The 17,682-nt window shown below is 49.9% G+C and overlaps 1 protein-coding gene across 2 annotated transcripts in view; it reads right to left on the bottom strand.

The window, feature by feature from the left end:
* Positions 1–17,682, bottom strand: part of STAC (SH3 and cysteine rich domain) — a 59,615-nt gene that overhangs the window by 5,495 nt on the left and 36,438 nt on the right. For both annotated transcript variants that reach the window (XM_031951486.1, XM_023498519.2), the window contains 6 exons: positions 12,490–12,590; positions 11,837–11,918; positions 11,095–11,210; positions 3,913–3,988; positions 2,813–2,889; positions 1,018–1,106 (listed from right to left, as the gene is read on the bottom strand). In XM_031951486.1, coding sequence (XP_031807346.1) covers positions 1,018–1,106; positions 2,813–2,889; positions 3,913–3,988; positions 11,095–11,210; positions 11,837–11,918; positions 12,490–12,590 — 541 coding nt within the window. The remainder of the gene's footprint in view (positions 1–1,017; positions 1,107–2,812; positions 2,890–3,912; positions 3,989–11,094; positions 11,211–11,836; positions 11,919–12,489; positions 12,591–17,682) is intronic.

Here is a 17,682-nt window from a genome sequence, read left to right as displayed (position 1 = left end):
TCCTGAACCTGACCCAAGTCAACAGCAACAACTGGGCCGATTTCAGAGAGAGCGGCCACTAAACCCCCCTCCGTCAGCACCCCAGAGAGAGCTCGTCTTTGGTGGACCAAAGGTTAGAGACAAGAGAGCTCGGGAGTCCTCAGAGTAACCCTGTCACTCAAGTCTCCTTCCTTCTGAGAAGCTTGGGGAAGTTTCAGGGAGAAGAGGAAAGGAATGGAGTGTGGGAGAGGGGAGGACCGAGGAGAGAGGGGGAGAGGAAGACAGAGTAAGTCTGAGAGGAGAGGAAGACGGAGCTGGAGAAGGGAGGGGAGCGAGACTGGAGGATGATTTGGGTGAATAATGAGGATGCTATGAATATTGCTTCATCTCAAAAATCCTCGAGCAGCCCTCCCCAAGACATGGGGGTAGGGGGCTTATAAATCATTCCCGATCCTTCTCCCTGAGCCTCCTCGCTGAGGATGCTGGAGCGGATTTTCCCATGCCCCACTTTTCCAGAAGCCAGCATTAGCAAAGCATTTCAGCAGCTTTAATTGCTAATTAACTTCCCATTATCTTCAGAGGAAAAAAGGACAAACCCCAAAGGGCCCATCTGGCCTGGAAGATTCTCCCCTTTCCTGCAGAAACAAGGTTGGAAAATCCATAAACCTCCTCATGAGACTTCCTCCTATCTCCTAATCTTGATGGGAAAAGAGGAAAATGGCTTTTCACTTGCCCCCGACAGATGAGCACATGGCTGACTGTCCCTTATTGGTGCTTCTGCCTCCCCAGAGCTCTGATCAGTGCCCCCCAGCGGGGGGCTGCAAGGCTCGGTTGGGGCTGGGAGCTGTCCAGTTCCACGCTATGCAGGGGTCCCTCCCGAAGGGGCAAAAGGCTCGGGCCACTTGGTCCACCATTTCTCAAGCTTGATGTAGCTAGTGATTCATGGGAGTCCTGAAGGAGCTATTCTTCGATCAGGCAGTTGGTGAGACCCAGTGCTTGTTTTTCCTTCTTGCCAGGGGAGCCCTGACCCTTTCTTACCTCATTTCCAGGTCCTCATTCTCCTGGGGGACAAACTTGTACAAGGCAACGTAGGTGCTGGTCTGTGAGGTGTCTTTGTGCAGGGAGCCCTGAGGGAAGGAGAGAAGAAGGGAATGATGGCGTGGAGGCCCCTTCCTTTCAGGGTGCTCACCCCGAAGGGTGAAGGTGTCCCTCCTTCTCCAGGGCCGCTGGGACCTGCGCTGGCTTCCACTCCCACCCTTAGAATGTGCCAGAATTGCCTGACTCTGCTCGTGTTTCCGGATGCTCATTAATGAGAAGGCTGGGAGAGGGGGGGGGGGGCTGGGGAAGAATGGGGTGAGAGGCCACAGAAATCAGGGCATTTCTCCCTTCTCTGACCCCTGGCCAAGAACCCGCAAACAGATGGACTTGGACTTTCCTAGTTGGACAAGTGGGAGGGGTTCCCAAACTACATAAGCAGATGCCAGCTGTTTGGTAGGGCAAGATGGCTGGGCCCACGGGGCGGGCTTGGGGTGGGCGTCGAGAGCCACTTTGTGTTTGTTGGTTGGTTTATCTACTGCAGAGCAAGAAGGGAAAATCTCTAGTCTTTTCAGGAGAATGACTCTTGCCTGGGCCTTGACTGACCCAGTGTTGGGAGGGGGGATATAATATCGGGCCCCAAAGCTGAGGAACTGGATTTCCTTCCTCCGCTCATTCTGCCATTTACTCATCCCTCCCACCAGCCACCCGTCCATTTGGCAAACACTCATTGAAGTCCTCCTGTGCCCATCAGTTGAGCGAGAGAGAGGCCTCCAGGCCAGGAAGCTCTGTGTCCAAATGCTACCTCGGGCATACTCTGCCTGTGTGTTCTTGGGGAAGTCACTCGGGGCCTTGGGGTGTAGTCTAGGCAACTCTATAACTCCTAAGTTTGGGGGGAGGTGCTGGCCCACACTGGTAGAGGGAATTCCCTCACCTGGGAGTTCCTCGGCCCAGTCCTCACCTCGGCGCCTGTATGTGACGCAGCCAAACCCTAGGATGGGTCCCTGGTCTCGAGGAGTTACAGGGCAGTGTAGACGACGGCTGTACCCCCAGGAGGATCCATCCACCCATCACGTAGTCTTTACCACTGGCTCTGACTTAGGCTTCCCATCTTCTTCCCCTTGGAGCTCTCTTGTCTAGCCTCCATGGCCTCTTGCTTTTCCTCCACCCAACAGATCCCCCCATCTGGGATGGGCCCCCTTGGCCTTTATCTCTTGGGATGCCTAGGACCCTCCTGCTTTCTTCACGAGCGCCTTCCTCTTCTCTGGCTGCTTGTGTCCTATTTGCCCCTTCCCCAATACCTCGTGTCTAATCTGCATAAATAGATGCAGAGCAGGTGCCAGTCTGCCCGGGCAGGGCAGTGTCCTCATGCCAGTGAAATCCCAGGCAGCTCTGGCTCCTAGCTGTGAATCTCTGTGTCCTGTACATACTGGTTTTGTCTCTCCTGAGGGCAGGGATTGTTTCATTTTTGACTTTGTGGACAAATGTTGAGTCGAGTGTGGGCTTTTTGACTCTATGCAGACTTGGTACTTGGCCTCTATCCCCACCACTGGCCCGTGGGCTGGCTCCCTTCCTTCTCATGCCAATAGTTGGGTCAGGTACTTCCAGGGAAGCTCAGGGACCATTTCTCCCCTGGACCTGCTAGTACCCACCCTCTCCTATGTACCAGACCATGCTGGGGGATGGGGGGACAAGGCCATTGATGGAGGCCCCACTTTGTATGCCCGGTCTCCTCCCAAATGTCGCTGTTCTCTGAAGAATTACCCCCAATGCCCCATGGGAATACATTTTTCCCTACTTTGGTAAATACGGGGCCATTCGTGGTCTTCAAGTCTTCTCTGATGTAATCGGACCTGTTTTCAGGATACGTGAACACTGTGAAGGAGAGCACACACATGACAAGTCCTCAGGGCTGGCCAGGGCCACACCCTTTGGCCACTATGGACACCCTGCCCTCTTTTCCTGCTCGGAGCCAAGCAGGATCTTCCTTCACTGGGGGACTTTGGGACTGGTGGTCTGAGCTCCCAGGAGAGTCAGTCTCTGAATTATAGGCTCAAGTTTCTCTGTTTTTCTTTAGACTCTAAGCCATTTTCTTGAATCTCCTAATTTGAAGGAAAGGGAGCTCCTCTGATTGTGGGAAAAACATTCCCCTGTCCCATCCCAATTGGTTTATTTTTCACTTTCTTTGTACATACTGAGCCAGATTGGAGTTTGTTTTCAATTGGTGTGAATGCTGTAGCACATTCATAGCCAACTTCCTCTCTTCCCCTCTACCTGGATCGCCACAAGGGCATCCTGGTCTCCCTGCTTTGTCTTTCCCCTCTCCAACCCATTCTATGTGGCTGCCCAGTGATTCTCCTAAAGAACAAGTCTGCTGTGTCACTCTCCTACTCATGAAACCCCAATGACTCCCTAGTGCCTCAGGAGCAAACACAAATACAGTCCGACTCATCTTCCCAGCCACTGGACCCTGCTCCCTTTCATGCCGTCTCCAGTCCAGCCCTGGTCCAACCCAATCACCTTTGCTCTTTCCCCCATCCCCCATCCTTGGGATGCCTTGACAATTTATCCCACTTCTAGGGAAACCCGCAAATTAGGCCAGGGCAGCAAAGTGCACCGAGTGAATGTTGAACCTTTGGATGGCAGAGTCGGCAAGCTCTGAAGTGGCGGGGGGTAAGGAAACCAGAAGTTGTACCTAAGAATTAGAGGGGACACATCATGGGCGTCACTATATCGCTGTGTAAGCATCCTTCCCATGATCCCCTGGGAACCTGCCTGTGCAGTGTGGCTGGGGACCAGAAATGGGACAGAGGGGAAGGAGCCTGCTCCATTCCCATGCTTGTGACTTGAGTGGTTCTGAGATGAGCTCAGACCAGCGGCTCTCTCTTTTCTACTCACCACTGTTGCTTCGCCTCCTGCTGGGCTCAAAAAATACTCCGGGCACTTCCTCTGGGACCTCTCCAAGGTCCGAAATCTATGGGAAGAGAGGAAGATGAGCTGGGGATCGGTCAGCATCCCGGGCCGGGGCAGCCCCAGCTGGAGACACTGATGGGATTTCAACAAAAGGACTAAATGCTTCACGTCAGTTTGTCTTGGGGCTCTTTGGGGCATGAGCTCTGGACAGGTCTGGGTGCAGGGCTGGCCCCACCAATGAAGAGTGGGGTCTGGGGTTGGGTCCATAGGTTGACATAAATGTTGGGGACGATCCCTCTGGGCCCCTGGTCCTGCAGGTGGAGAAGGACTTCTGGGATCTGTTGAATTTCTACCAAGCAATTCCCTTTTTGCCCATGGGCTGCCCAGAGTAACCATAGAAATGGATGCTGCCATTGCAGCAGATCCCAGCACCAAGGGGGTCTGGGCACGATTGTGTACTCCAACCAGACGGCAGAGTCATGGCAGAGGGAGGCTTGGCCCTTTGCGCTCCGCCTTCCCCTCTAATGGAATGGGAGCATTTTCTTTTTCATTTAATCACAAGCAATCTCATTGCTATTCATAGTTTTGACCACGAGAGTCTCACCCTTGGCCCCACTTTGGGTCCGACACTTACCCAAGAAATCAGAGAAACCTGATGAGAAATTCCAAATGGTGGCCTTTTCCAACTGAACTTGGACTCCTGCTGTGGCTCAGCACATGTGGGGAGCCAGTGTGGATGGCCCTCTGCCATGGCCCTCCCCATCTTGCTGTCCTCTCTCCCCCTCTGCACCCCGGGACTAGACATTCTAGCGTCAGGGCTGGTTTGTGTGAGCTGGAGAAAGGCTGTCCCTCACATCCACACTTCCAGGACAGACGCTGAGGGAGCCAATGAGGGAATGCGATGAACAATAGGAAGAAAATGCGATAGGCACCAAACCCTGCCCACTGAGGTCCATCTTAGGCAGCCACATCATTCCAATATGCCTTTCCCCCTCCCTCTCTGTCTGTCTCTTTCTCTCCTCTTCCCTTTTCCCTTTACTCCTCCAACCTTCCTGCTTTCTCTCCTTCCCGCTTTCTTTCCTTCCTTCCTCCCTCTTTACTCCATGCTTTGTCTTCTTCCCAATTTCTTTTCTTCCTGTTTTTTAACCTTTGCACTACTGGGCATATATCCTAAGAAGGTCAAAGAAAGATAGCTCCAATATAGACTTAGCAGCAATGTTTCTGGAAACTAAGAACTGGAAGGCACTGGGTGGGCACGTGCACCCCAGGGAACTATGGGAACAGAACATATTGATTGGTTTAGTTACGAGGGAGGGGTAGAGGGGATGTATATTGGCAAATAATTGTATAAAAATTACAGGTATCATTGAAACATCATTTCAAATTGATCCTTTGTTAAGTAGTCTTTGTTAAATTGATCCTTTGTTAAATATTCCATTTATTTGAAGTCCCAGAAATTTTTGCACCCATGGAGGGAGAAATATTTCCTGCTCTTTGTCAAGGGTGTGAACTGGGAGGATTTCCAACACTCCAGTTAGTGAGCCTAAAGCAATCCTTAAGCCATCCTCCTCTCACTGTATCCCCTCCTCTCCCCATCCAATCAATTGTGAAATCTTGATTCTGCCTGACATCTCTGAATGAAGGTCCGTTTCAGATGGACTAGGACCATAGCCCCTTAATTGCCCTCCTATTTCAGCTTAGTCTCCTTTCTCCCAGTCAGCTGCCCAAATCATCTTCTTAAGGTATCTTAATAATGTCTCACCTGTTCAATAATTTCCTATACTTGGAAGATAAACCATAGACACCTTGAATCGACATTGAAAGTCCTTTGAGCTCCCTTCCAAGTCTGACATCACATTACCTACTTTTACATGCTCAATGTTCCACACATATCGGTCCATTTACTATTCCCTCAGCTCGCCTTGCCAGGCCTTTGGATAGGCGCTCTCTCCTATTGGAGATGGGTTCTCTCCTGGTTTCTTTCTGCTTCTCAGAATTCTTATCTCCATTCAGTTGCCATTTCTTTTGGGGATGAGTGAGATAAACTTCCTGATTCCCCCAGGAATGTTCTCTTGCTCCTCGGATTTCTTTGAGTTTATTTACTTCTCAGTGCCCACACTGATTTGGAATGAAAGCTCTTGGAGCATTCATCTGCCATGGATTCCAAGTATCTTGCAAAGTGCCTAATACATGATAAATGTTTGTTGGATTAAATTGAATTGCAGAGACTGACTTTTTAGAACTTTGTCTCATCTACTCTTCAGGCTGTTCACTATGTTAAGTAACTGATCTCTGGAGAAAACATCCTTTGCGAGGGTTAGAGGTCTTATCTCCTGCACAATTTCAGGCAGTCCTTAGGCAGACTCTAGAGAGTCCAAAAAGCCAGTTGTTAAAGTCAAAGGACTTTTAAGTAAGGAAGTAGGGACTCTTTAAGTTCTGATCATAGGCTTTCCACACTGGTCTGTTGGAATCCCTGTAGTTTCTGAGACCTCAATCTCTGATGCAGAAAGACTGAGGTAATTGGGTGTCTGTGATTAAGATGTTTCAAAGCAGGAGTGGAGCCAAGATGGCAGAGAATAGACAGAACCTTGCCTGAACTCTTCCTGGTTTCCCTCAATCAACAGCAGACTAAGACTCTGAACAAAATTTGGAGTGACAGAACCCACAAATATTTGGAGCGTAATAAATTTCCAGCAGAAGATATCTTAGAAGGACTTCAGGAAAGGTTTCTCTTAATCAGAGGGGGGAGGTGAGGGAAACACAGTCCAGCACAAGTGCAGCACAGAGAGGCCCATGGTATAGAGTGTAAAACGCCTGTCACCAGCTCTGTAGAGGAAGCTCAGGAATATCTCCCCTGACCTAGGAGCAGACCTTAACCTTTAAAAATGAGCAAAAAAACCAAAAAGAGCTCTGACTATAGATAGCTATTATGGAGACAGGGAGAACAGATCTGAGGGCACTAAAGGCAAAACACCTCCAGATGAAGCCTCAAAGGGAGATATGAACTGGTCTCCAACTCAAAAAGTACTCTTGGAAGAATTCAAAGAGGATCTTAAACGAGTTAGAAGAAAAACAGGGAAATGAAACGAGAACTTTGCTGAAGAGTTTGGAAAAGAAAACACAGAAAACGTCTGAAGAAAACAACTCCTTAGAAAACAAAATTGGTGAAATGGAAAAAGAAAATAACTTTTAAAAATACAATTGGTGAAATGGAAAAAAAGAAAAACTTCTTAAAAATAGAATCGGTGAAATGGGGAAAAAAATCCAGTGAACAAAACAACTCCCTTAAAAAGTCAATTGGTCAAATCCAAAAGGAGGTTTAAAAAAGCTAACTGAAGAAAATAATTCACTAAAAATTAGAACTGAACAAATTGAAGTGAATGGTTTAATAAGACATCAAGAATCAAACAGTCAAAAAGAAAACAAAAAATGAGAAAATAGAAGAAAATATAAAGTACTTAATTGGAAAAAACAACTGACCTGGAAAACAGATCCAGGAGAGACAATCTAAGAACTATTGGACAACCTGAAAACCATGATGAAAAAAAGAGACTGGATAACATCTTTCAAGAAATCATTAAGGAAAACTACTCTAATATTCTAGAACCAGAGGGTAAAATAGCGCATTGAAAGAATCCACAAATTACCTCTTGAAAGAGACCTGAAAATGAGAACTCCAAGGAATATTGTAGCTAAATTCCAGAATTATTAGATCAAAGAGAAAATTCTGCAAGCAGCCAGAAAAAAATAATTCAAATATTGAGGAGCCACAATCAGGATTACCCAGAACCTAGCAATTTCCACTTTAAAGGATCAAAGGGTCTAAAATATGATATTCCAAAGAGCAAAGGAGTTTGTACTATAGCCAAGAATCAATTACCCAGCATGAAACAAGAGATTTTCAATTATTTTTGATGAAAAGACCAGAGCTGAACAGAAAATGTGATCTTCAAATACAGAGCTCAAAAGAAACATGAGAAGGTAAAGAGGAAAGGGAAAAAAACCTATGTTTTTTTTAAAGGTTAAAATGTTTACATTCCGACATGGAAAATGATATGTGTAATTCTTGAGAACTGTATTTTTGTTAGGGGTGTACTTAGAGGGAATATGTATAATTTGACTTTATTGTGATGATATAAAAAAGAAACTGGGTTGGAAAAGGGCTTGTACTAGAAAAGGAAAGGGGAGAGAAAGTGGGGTAAATTACATCATATGAAGATGTAAAAACAACTTATTACAGTTGAAAGAAAAAAGGGAGGGGAATGAGAAGGAATAAGTAACCTTAATCTCATTGGATTTGGCTCAAAGAGATAATATCATACATATTTAGTTTGATATAGAAACTTGTCTCGCCCTATAGGGAAGCAGGAGGGAAAAAGGAAAGGAAAGGGGAAAGCTAATAGAAATGAAAGCAGAAGTAGATGGGGAAAGCAATAAAAAAGGGAGAGAAGCTGAAAAATGGAGGGCAGATTGAGGAAGGTAGTGGTCAGAAGCAAAACACTGCTGAGGAAGGAAAGGGGGAAAGGAGAGAGAAAAGTATAATTTGGGAAAAATAGGATGGTGGGAAATACAGAATTAGTCCTTTTAACTGTGAATGTGAATGGCATGAACTCTCCTATAAAACAGAAATGAATAGCAGAGTGGATTAAAAGCCAGAATCCTACAGTATGTTGTTTATAAGAAACACATTTGAAGCAGAGAGACATATACAAAGTAGAGGTAAAAGACTGAAGCTATAAATCTATTATGCTTCAGCTGAAGCAAAAAAAAAAAAAAAAAAAAAAAAAAAGAGAGAGAGAGAGATAAGGAAGGAAAACATCTTGCTAAAGGATACCATAGATAATGATGTAATATCAATATTAAACAGATGTACCTAATGATACAGCATCCAAATTCCTAGAGGGGAAATTAAAAGAGTTGTAAGAAGAAATACACAGCAAAACTCTACCAGTGGGGGATCTCAACCTCACTCTATCAGAACTAGATAAATCGAACCACAAAATAAATAAGAAGTTAAGGAGGTAAATAGAATTTTAGAAAAGTTAGCTATGATAGGCTTTTGGAAAACAGTGAATGGGGATAGAAAGGAATATACTTTTTTCTTGGTGGTACATGGAACCTATACAAAAATTGACTGTGTATTAGGGCATTAAAAACCTCAAGATGCTTCAGTATATCTATCATCCCTTTGGTTTGAAAGGATTATGCCAGTATTTAACATGCAACCATGATTCATTCAGAGGAAGTCTTGTGAGTTCAGCTGGTTTCCTAATCATACCAGTTCTAAATCTCATAATCACCATCTCTTGATCACACCATGTCCAGTTCACATCATCTCTAGCTCAGTCTCTAATTCATACATCTCCAGATTACCCCATCTCTAAATTACAACATCTCTAGCTCACATTATCTCTAATTCACCCCATCTTTAGCTCACACTATGCCTAGTTTATACCATTTCTTGATCACCCATGACCAGCTCATACCACCTTCTCATCACACCATCTCCAGATCACTCTGTCCCCCTCTTCCCCTTATTGTCGCTGAACCTTTGGATAAATTTGTCTGGTGTTGTCTCATCACCACATGATCTGGAGATGCTAAGCAGCTGACAGCTTCCCAGGGGCTCTCATCTAAGCTCCAGAACATCAGAATATTACAAGTGACCCAGACAGAGCATCTCCCAGTGGCACAGCCTTTTCTGTTGCGTGCTGAATTGCCTGTGTCTCTTGCTGGCATGCTAGTTGCCTCCTCACCACCTCTCCTCAGTATTCCTTGAGTTTTTTCACATGGTCAGCTTAGACTCAATTATGTTTTAGCACTGTATCTGGACAGAAGAAGCTTAGCAATATGGCAGTGAGTACTGACTTTCTGACTGTTGTGCCTCTTGGCTGGCTGTACCCGCACTGATCCAGTGCTCATTGAGTGAAGGGAGTGCTAACAAAGTATCTCTGTCTTTGTGCCAGGAGAAGAGTGACAACCTCATGGTCTCTACAACCAGGAGAGTTCTCTCCATTAACTAGGCTGTTACTGGTCCAAAAAGCAGCCCCTATGCCATCCTAGAGAGTGGGAGGGCTCACAGACCTCACTGGGCTGAGTCTTGTCTCATTTTCTTCTCATGTGTTTAGCACAGTGTGTGGCACATAGTAGGTGCTTAATAAATGTTTATTGATTGATCTCAGAGCTGAGAGACTGTTGAGCTGTGAGTTGGATTATGCCTTGTACCCGAGGACTTGACTTCTCCAGTGGCCCACGCAGCTGAGGACATCAGTCTAGCTTTGGATTGAGGAGGGAACTAAGGCATAACTGGGGAAGGACTGGACACAAATTGAGAGATCAAAGCTCTTCCCATGCCTGGCCTTGACTGGGGCCCAGGACTGATTCTGTCTGAGATTTCCTTGAATCCTATTGATGTGGTTCATTCATTCATTTAATAAACATCATTAAGCACCTACTCTGTGCTGGGCCCTGGTGAGAATTATAGATGCATAGGATGTATGTGCTTCTTGCTTTGAGGGAAGGGATAACTTCCCCAGGTGACTTAGAAATAGAAGGAGTTCTGACTGCTAAAAGTGAGCTGTGGGGAGGGCAGCTGGGCAGATCAGAGCACATTCTCACGGGGAGGCAGGCTCTGATAGTCCCAGCTCTAGAGTGCCTCTCTAGCCCCAAGTACTCTCCACCCAGCATGATCACCCTCATCCTATACTGAGGAGAAGAGACTGTACAAAGTCATATGGCTGACAAGTGAGGGAAGTGGAGTTAGGTGGCCAGACTGCTCCGCCATACCCCAGCTCTCGGAGCGGGAAGGGAAGGCTCAAAGGGGCCATGCTCCTCAGGGGGAGGCACAGGTAGGAGAGGCAGGGGCAGGGGCCAGAGACAGGAAGAGAGAGACAGAGATGGAGAAGAAAGAGCGGGAAGGGAAGGCTCAAAGGGGCCATGCTCCTCAGGGGGAGGCACAGGTAGGAGAGGCAGGGGCAGGGGCCAGAGACAGGAAGAGAGAGACAGAAATGGAGAAGAAAGAGAGTGTCTCTCTCCCTGATCTCTGCATCCTTGTCACCTGGCCTGCTGCCTGGCTAAATAAACAGGTAAGAAACGGGAGGTGTTTCTGAAATGCCTGCAGATTGAGACGCTTTGTGAGCAAGTATGGGCAGAGGGAGAAAGGATTACCGAGTTCCGGTTGGGAGAACTGGATCCGCTCCCTGAGCTCGACTTCTTGGTTTTCTGAGCCAAGGATGTGCCAAACCGGAGAGTCTCGTACACTGGGTCCACCTTGTTGCCACAGGCTGAAAGCAGAATCAGGAAGTCTGTGAGGGGGCGGCCATCCTGGCCAGGTCCCTCCCCAACCTCTGGTCCCTCCCTGGGGGGGGGGGTCTTTCCCCACCCCTCCCCCAACCCCGCCCTGCCATCTGATGGGTCAGTACTGAGCACGAGGGGCTGGCATCCATGGAAGGCTGCAGGCACGGGCCACACCTGCCCCCCTCTGATTCTGGGCCCTCCCTAAGCAGGCAGGAAACTTTGCCCCTCTATTCCTCAAGTCAACACTTTTGTCTGGACCGGAAAGCCTGGGACTCCCGGAGAGAGACGACCTGGAGAGCAGCACTGGGTTCCCTCAAGGGCACAGATGGGCCGGAGCGAGTCCTCCCAGGTTTCCTGGGTTTGGGGCTCCCCCAATGGCCCAAAGTGCAAAGGAGGGAGGCCGAGGCTCCAGGACAGAGGAGAAAGCCAGGAAGAACGGGCCAGAAATAAACCCGGAAAGCTTCGGGGGTATCTCCCCAAGGAAGAAGGCGAGGGATGATGGAGGCTTGGGACCCCGAACTTCCCTGTCCCTGGGACAGCCAGGAATAAAAGACGGGGAAGGAGTCCAGGGTCAGGGCGAGGCTCACCCACAGTCCGGCCGCTCCCCACTCACCGATGGGCATGACTTCTCTGATGCAGCCAAACTGCTCCTGGATGAGTAAGGGGGAGCTGTAGTAGCGCCGGAAGCCCTTGGGCTGCAGAAACAGAGAGGGACCGAATGGTACCGGCAGGAACAACATCGTCACCCCCTCCCACCGGCCTCCTCCCTGAGGGCAGCTCCCTCGCTGCTGGACAGCATGGAGCCCTCCTGCTCAGCCTGCCCAGGAGCCTCCCTCCCATTATGTGTGTGTGGGGGTCCTGCCTGGCGTGGGGGAGGGGCTGCTGGGGTCCCCTCGAGGCTCAAGCAGTCTTTCTCCCCAGGCTCTTCTCTTCCCCCCCCACCTCCAGTGACTGGGACGGGGCAGCAGGGACAGCCCCCTCATGCCCCATGACCCCCTTTCCTCTCACAAGAGCAGCTTGGCCACAGGGGGAGGCCCCTCAAGCTTGTACATCACCGGCAGTCATGTGGCCTGGTGACTCGGCCAAAGGAGGATTTGATTTAAAATCCTGCCTCTGACTCTGGGTGGGCCTTGGGCCAATCCCCGCACCTCAACTTGCCCCTCTGTAAAATGGGGATAATCGGTTCCGAGCTGTTGGAGGAGAGAGGCAGCTTTTGCCCCAGTCTGTGGCTGCCCTTGCCCCCCTCCCCCCCAGCCACTGCCTTACCAGTTTGCCCATGCAGCGCTGGGGGCCCAGGCCGTCCGCACACTTGTGGTGGAGACTCATCTTGCACGCTTTGCAGCGCAGGCCCTGCTTGGCGTTGCCCCCTGTGGAAGACAGCGGGGATGGGGTCAGAGGCCAGGGGCTCCCTGCTGGGCTGTTCTGCCTCCTGGACTGGGCGCCAAGCCTCCGGATGCTTCATCCTGCCCACGGGCTGCTGCCTCCTCTCCCAGCAGCCACTGGGCAGCCACATGCTCGGCTGCAGAGGAAAGTTCTGAGGGGCCATGGCCCTGTGGGGATCTGAGCTCACCACTAGCTCTTCCCATGGCCCTGTGGGGATCCGACATCTCCCCTGGCTCATCCCATCACTCCCTCCACCACCTTAGTTCAGAGGGAGCGCCAGCTTCCTCTCTAGGAAGTACTTGGAGCCTGTATCTGATCTGCTCATCCTGTCTGCCTCAGTTTCCTCGACTGTAAAGTGGGGATAATATCAGCACCTCCTCTCCCCCCCAGGGGTGTTGTGGGGATCAAAGGAGATAATACTGGGAGCCTTTACCACATGGGGCATGCTGAGCACAGGATGGGTGATTAATAAATGCTTGTTCCCTCCTTCCTTCCAACTCGCTTCTCAAAAAACAATCTTAAGTTCTCATCTTAACTGTAGCCTGTGATTGGTCCTCAAATTCCCTGCCCTTGTAATGAACATTTGCCACTGGGGAGGGGTCCCCCATACCCTTTGACCTACTCTCTGTTCTTTCTGCTCTGGCTGGAGTACAGAACTCCAAATGTAATGCATTTTTAGCTTTAGTTTAGTTAATTTAGTTTTAAATTAAAGGATCGAACCTTTGCTCAGGGCCAAGGAGATAAAACACCTGATTATCTGATTTGACTTTAAGGGACACTTCTGGTTCAAGGGAGGGATTTTCTCTTGCAAATAGGGTAATGATCTGAGAAATGGCTCTTGGGAGGACAGCTACCCGGGGAAAGACAAATGGAAAGGGAGCTGGGCCCACTCATCCATCCACCCATTCACTCATCCTTCCTTTCATCCCTCCACCCACCCATCCACCCATCCATCTACCTATCCCTACACCCATTCACTCATCCATCCATCCACCCACCAATCCACCCATCCATCCATCCACTCATCCAATAAGCTCTGATGAAGTTCCTACTGTGTGTATGTGAGCTGGTGTTCTCAGCCCCAGGAAAGGCGACACTAAGGACAAGATTCCCAAGGTGAGACCTCTGCTGTTGAGCAAACAAGAAGCTGCTGCCCCCTTCTTGTTTCTACCGAGGAGATCGCAACAGAAAAGATTAGTGAGGAATTTTGGGAAGGAATGCATGTGTGCAGGGAAATTCCAAAATTAGACTTCCTCCCATGGGCTTCGTTGTCCCTCCAGGCCCACTCCCCCCTTCTTCCAAAAGCCTCCTTCTTACAATTGACCCCACATCATCACCACTAAGACAGAAGGCAAAATCTGGGCTAATTCCCCGAGCTGGGGAAACCTCGATCCTGGAATTGGACCATAGAATTCAGGGTGGGAAAGGACCTGTGAGGTCATCTCATTCCTCACTTTACAGATAAGAAGCCATGATCTAGGAAGGAAAATGACCTGCCCAGGATCACTTCCAGGCCCTGATACCACCAAGCTGCGTTTCAGACAGAGGTTCCCTGAGTCTCCGGGATTTTCCTCCAGCATACCATGATGTCATCCCACCCCCATCCCTCCACTTCTCATCCAGCCCACTGTGGGACGGACAGATCATAATAGATAGGATTCTGTTGCTGAACACAGAGTCGATGTTTCTGGGGATTTCTGTGAAAGGAAAAAAGGGAACATATTTTCCATCACATCAACTCCTTGTCATGGGGGATTGATTAAAAATAAGCCCTTTGAGACCCCTCCTTACCCAGGTCACACTTGGAATGACTGTGGGATCTCTGGCATGACTCCAAGGCCTTCTGGGAAAGTGGGAGCTCGGGGTGTTGGCTAGAGAGACCACGAAGGACACCCCACGGTACATTAAAAAATGAAGGCTCTGGAGCCCTCCCACCCCTCCTTTCACGATCGCTTCTCCAGCCCCCGTCCCTTAAAAACATTAATGGTATTCCTTGTTTAGAAAAGCCTCTGTTGGTCTTTCCTATTTCGGGTCCTGACTGCTAGTGGAAAAATTCTCTCTGCTTTCTTCTATCCCTCATCCCCATTGGCCTGTAAAAATAGTAGGAGACGCGCTGGCTCGGGCTGTTATTTGGAGTCCGCAGCCTTTCACCTCGAGGCCGCCGGTTCAAATCCTGCTGTTGGTTGGCTGGGGTATTTGTGGGTCACGGGCTCCCGAGGGGAGACATTCCTCAGCAAGAGTGGGGGCCGGCGTAAGGGCAAACGCCGTTCGGAAGGCGACTGCATTGGGTGTCACTGGGCCTCTTGCTGTCCATAAGCATGTCCTCCACACCCAGGGGCCACCTGAGTGGATAAAGGGGAGCCTGAAGGAAGACACAGACTGGGGGCATTTGTGTAGAGGCTCACTGAGACCCGAGTCCTGGGCTGGAGCCCAGCCACTGGCTCCTTCCCGAGCTCTTCCCAAGCCTTGTTTTGGATCCTCACGTCTGCTTCCAATCCTGATGGCTCCCTCGGCCCTTGGGAACTGGCTCTGTCATCCCTTAAGCTCCCACCAATTCGGCTCTCCCAGAAGACTCCTGGGATCTACGGGGCCACGGTCCTCAGCAGGCCCCATTCCCCTTGCTCTATGCGGATCGGGAGCAGGGGTCAGCCCCTCGGCACAGGCAGGCGTCTCAGACCTCTCCGCACCAAGGCCATGCGGTGCCGCTCTGCCGGGCTTTGAATCAGGTCACGGAGCCGGCGTGTCCGGCCCCCCTCCTTGTCTGGCCCTGTAGGAACGCGGCTCTGCCCCAGCTGATTTTTCTAGAGCTGTTTGAGATTTGGGCCCTTTGTATCACCGGCCGATCCTATGGAAAAGCCACGGGGTGGCTCGGTGCTCTCCTCCCCACACACGTCTCCACCCCACTCGCTGTAGTGGGGAGTCAGGTGATCTGACACTCTCTGGTACAGATTGTGGGCGGGTCACCTGAGTGCTCTAGGTCTTAGCTTCTCCTCCATCAATGGCTGGTATTATGAGAATGACCTAACCCAAAGTCTTTCCTGTGTGGAGAGGGTCATCCTGTCCACTCCACTGCCCGTTACATGGGTGCTCTCTGCAGCGCCTGGTGGGGACCTCACTCATTGGCAGGTTTAGGCCAGCTTGGATTGTCAGAAAGATTTTTTTTTTTTTTTTTTCTTTTGAGTCCAAATGTGTCTCCCTGTAATTTCTACCCATTTATCTGTCACACGGGAAGCAACAACCGCTGCTGGGAGCAGGTCACGTATTTTAAGCCTGGTGGGCGACAGTGGGGAAAAACAACAAAACAGATGACCTGCCACTTCCAATGTCTGGAAGGAAAGCCTGGTCAAGGTGGCCGGTAGAAGGGAGGAGGGGAGAAGGGACCTCCTTTGAGGAACGAGAGAGGGCATCTATTTGTGGGCAGTGTGGCAGGCCAGGGCAGCCTCCCTCTCCTGGGCTTTCAGGGCCACAGGGGATAGTGGAAAGTACGAAAGCCAATCCTCTCCTTTTCCCAGGGAGGACACCGAGGTGCAGAGGTCACACACCCTAGCCTGGCGGCCGGGGCTCAGAAGCACCTGCTATGGCTCTTTGGAAGGGACACAAGCCATTTTCAGGAGAGCTTCAGGCTCAGCCATGGCCCAGCTTTCCCTCCTTAGGCAATCTAGGTAGGCTGACATGCCCCACAGTGATGCCTGAGCTTGTGTCCTGTGGCCGCTGTAACCGGAGGAGAACTGATGGATCAGGGTTCTAGGGAGAAAACCAACATAGGGGAAAATGGCCGCCTGACGAAGGCCCACAGTGCCCGGAATCCTGGAACCCCAGAGCAGGAAGCCTGGCACGCCGCCTCCCCAAACGTACAGCCAGCGAACTCTGTGAGCGCAACAAGCCTGGGAATATTTTCACCATCATTTTCTTAAATGTAGAATTTGACAGCATGAGAAGCCTCATTTGTAGCATTTCCAAAGTGTAAATGCTCACGCGGAGAACTTAACAAGGTTTCCCAGCCTCTCCGGCCGGCTCCGGCTGCCTGCTGATGGGAAGGACTCCGACAGCTTCTAGCTCCACCACTGAACAGCGCCCCTGCCAAGGGGCCATCGGGTCTGCTTGGAGAGGAAGGGGAAGGGGAAGGGGCCACCACAAGGACCTTCAGAAGGGGAACCTTCATATAAGCTCTTTTTGTGACAGCTGCGGGGACGGCTGACCCCAGCTCCCTTTCCCACCAGGGCACCTTCCTCCTCTTTGTGCTAAGAATAGTGCCTGTCTCCTGGGCTTCCTCTCAGGACTTTGCACTCTCCTCAAAGCTCTTGCCCCCGCTGCTTCCGAAGCTCCTCCGGTCTCCCCGTCATCCACTCTTTCTATCACTCTCGTGTCACCCAAATCCCAAACTCTGAGACTCCCATCGGAACCCTCTCCTGTCCCTTCCCCCCTCCAAGTCCCCACTCCTACTGAGCCTGCTCTTGCCTCTCATTATGCTCTTGGAAATCACAAACCCTTGGATTCTCCCTGTCCATGCCCCTTGGCCTGGGCGTCCTGGCTTTCCTCCATTGCCGTGACGAGAGAATCCTTGGGTCCAAATTTGGGAAGGGATGAGATCATGTAACCCACCCCCCTCATTTTCCAGAGCAAATGGAGTACAAGAAAGTCCCCAAGGTTGGGAGGGAGGAGATCTCTTTCTCTTGGGACTTTATTTCTGATTTGGTCAAGGATCATCCTTCTCAAAAACCCTTTAAGGCCTTGCTACCAGCTACTTCTTTGAGTAAGACAAATTCTAAAACCTGAATTCAAGACAATACAGGACACTGAAATTTGGGCTTGAAATGAATATCTATCAGCTATGCGGCTCATCTTGAACATTTGCTGGATATTACTCCATTATTTGGGTTCAAAACTGTGCCGTCTGTGTTCACTTCTATTCCTTGGTTGGTTTTGTGATTATTGTATTAAATTCAGCTAAACTGGGAACATAGAGATAGGGTTACCCGGGGACAGAGCGACATGGGGACAGAGCAACATGGGGACAGAGTTCCGGGGTAACCCGGGGACAGAGTGACATGGGGACAGAGTTCTGGGGTAACCCAG

The sequence above is a fragment of the Sarcophilus harrisii genome, chromosome 1, assembly GCF_902635505.1.
Source record: "Sarcophilus harrisii chromosome 1, mSarHar1.11, whole genome shotgun sequence".
NCBI classification, from domain to species: domain Eukaryota; kingdom Metazoa; phylum Chordata; class Mammalia; order Dasyuromorphia; family Dasyuridae; genus Sarcophilus; species Sarcophilus harrisii.
The sequence above is the reverse complement of the archived record's forward strand: the minus strand, read 5'-3'. Positions and strand labels throughout refer to the sequence as shown.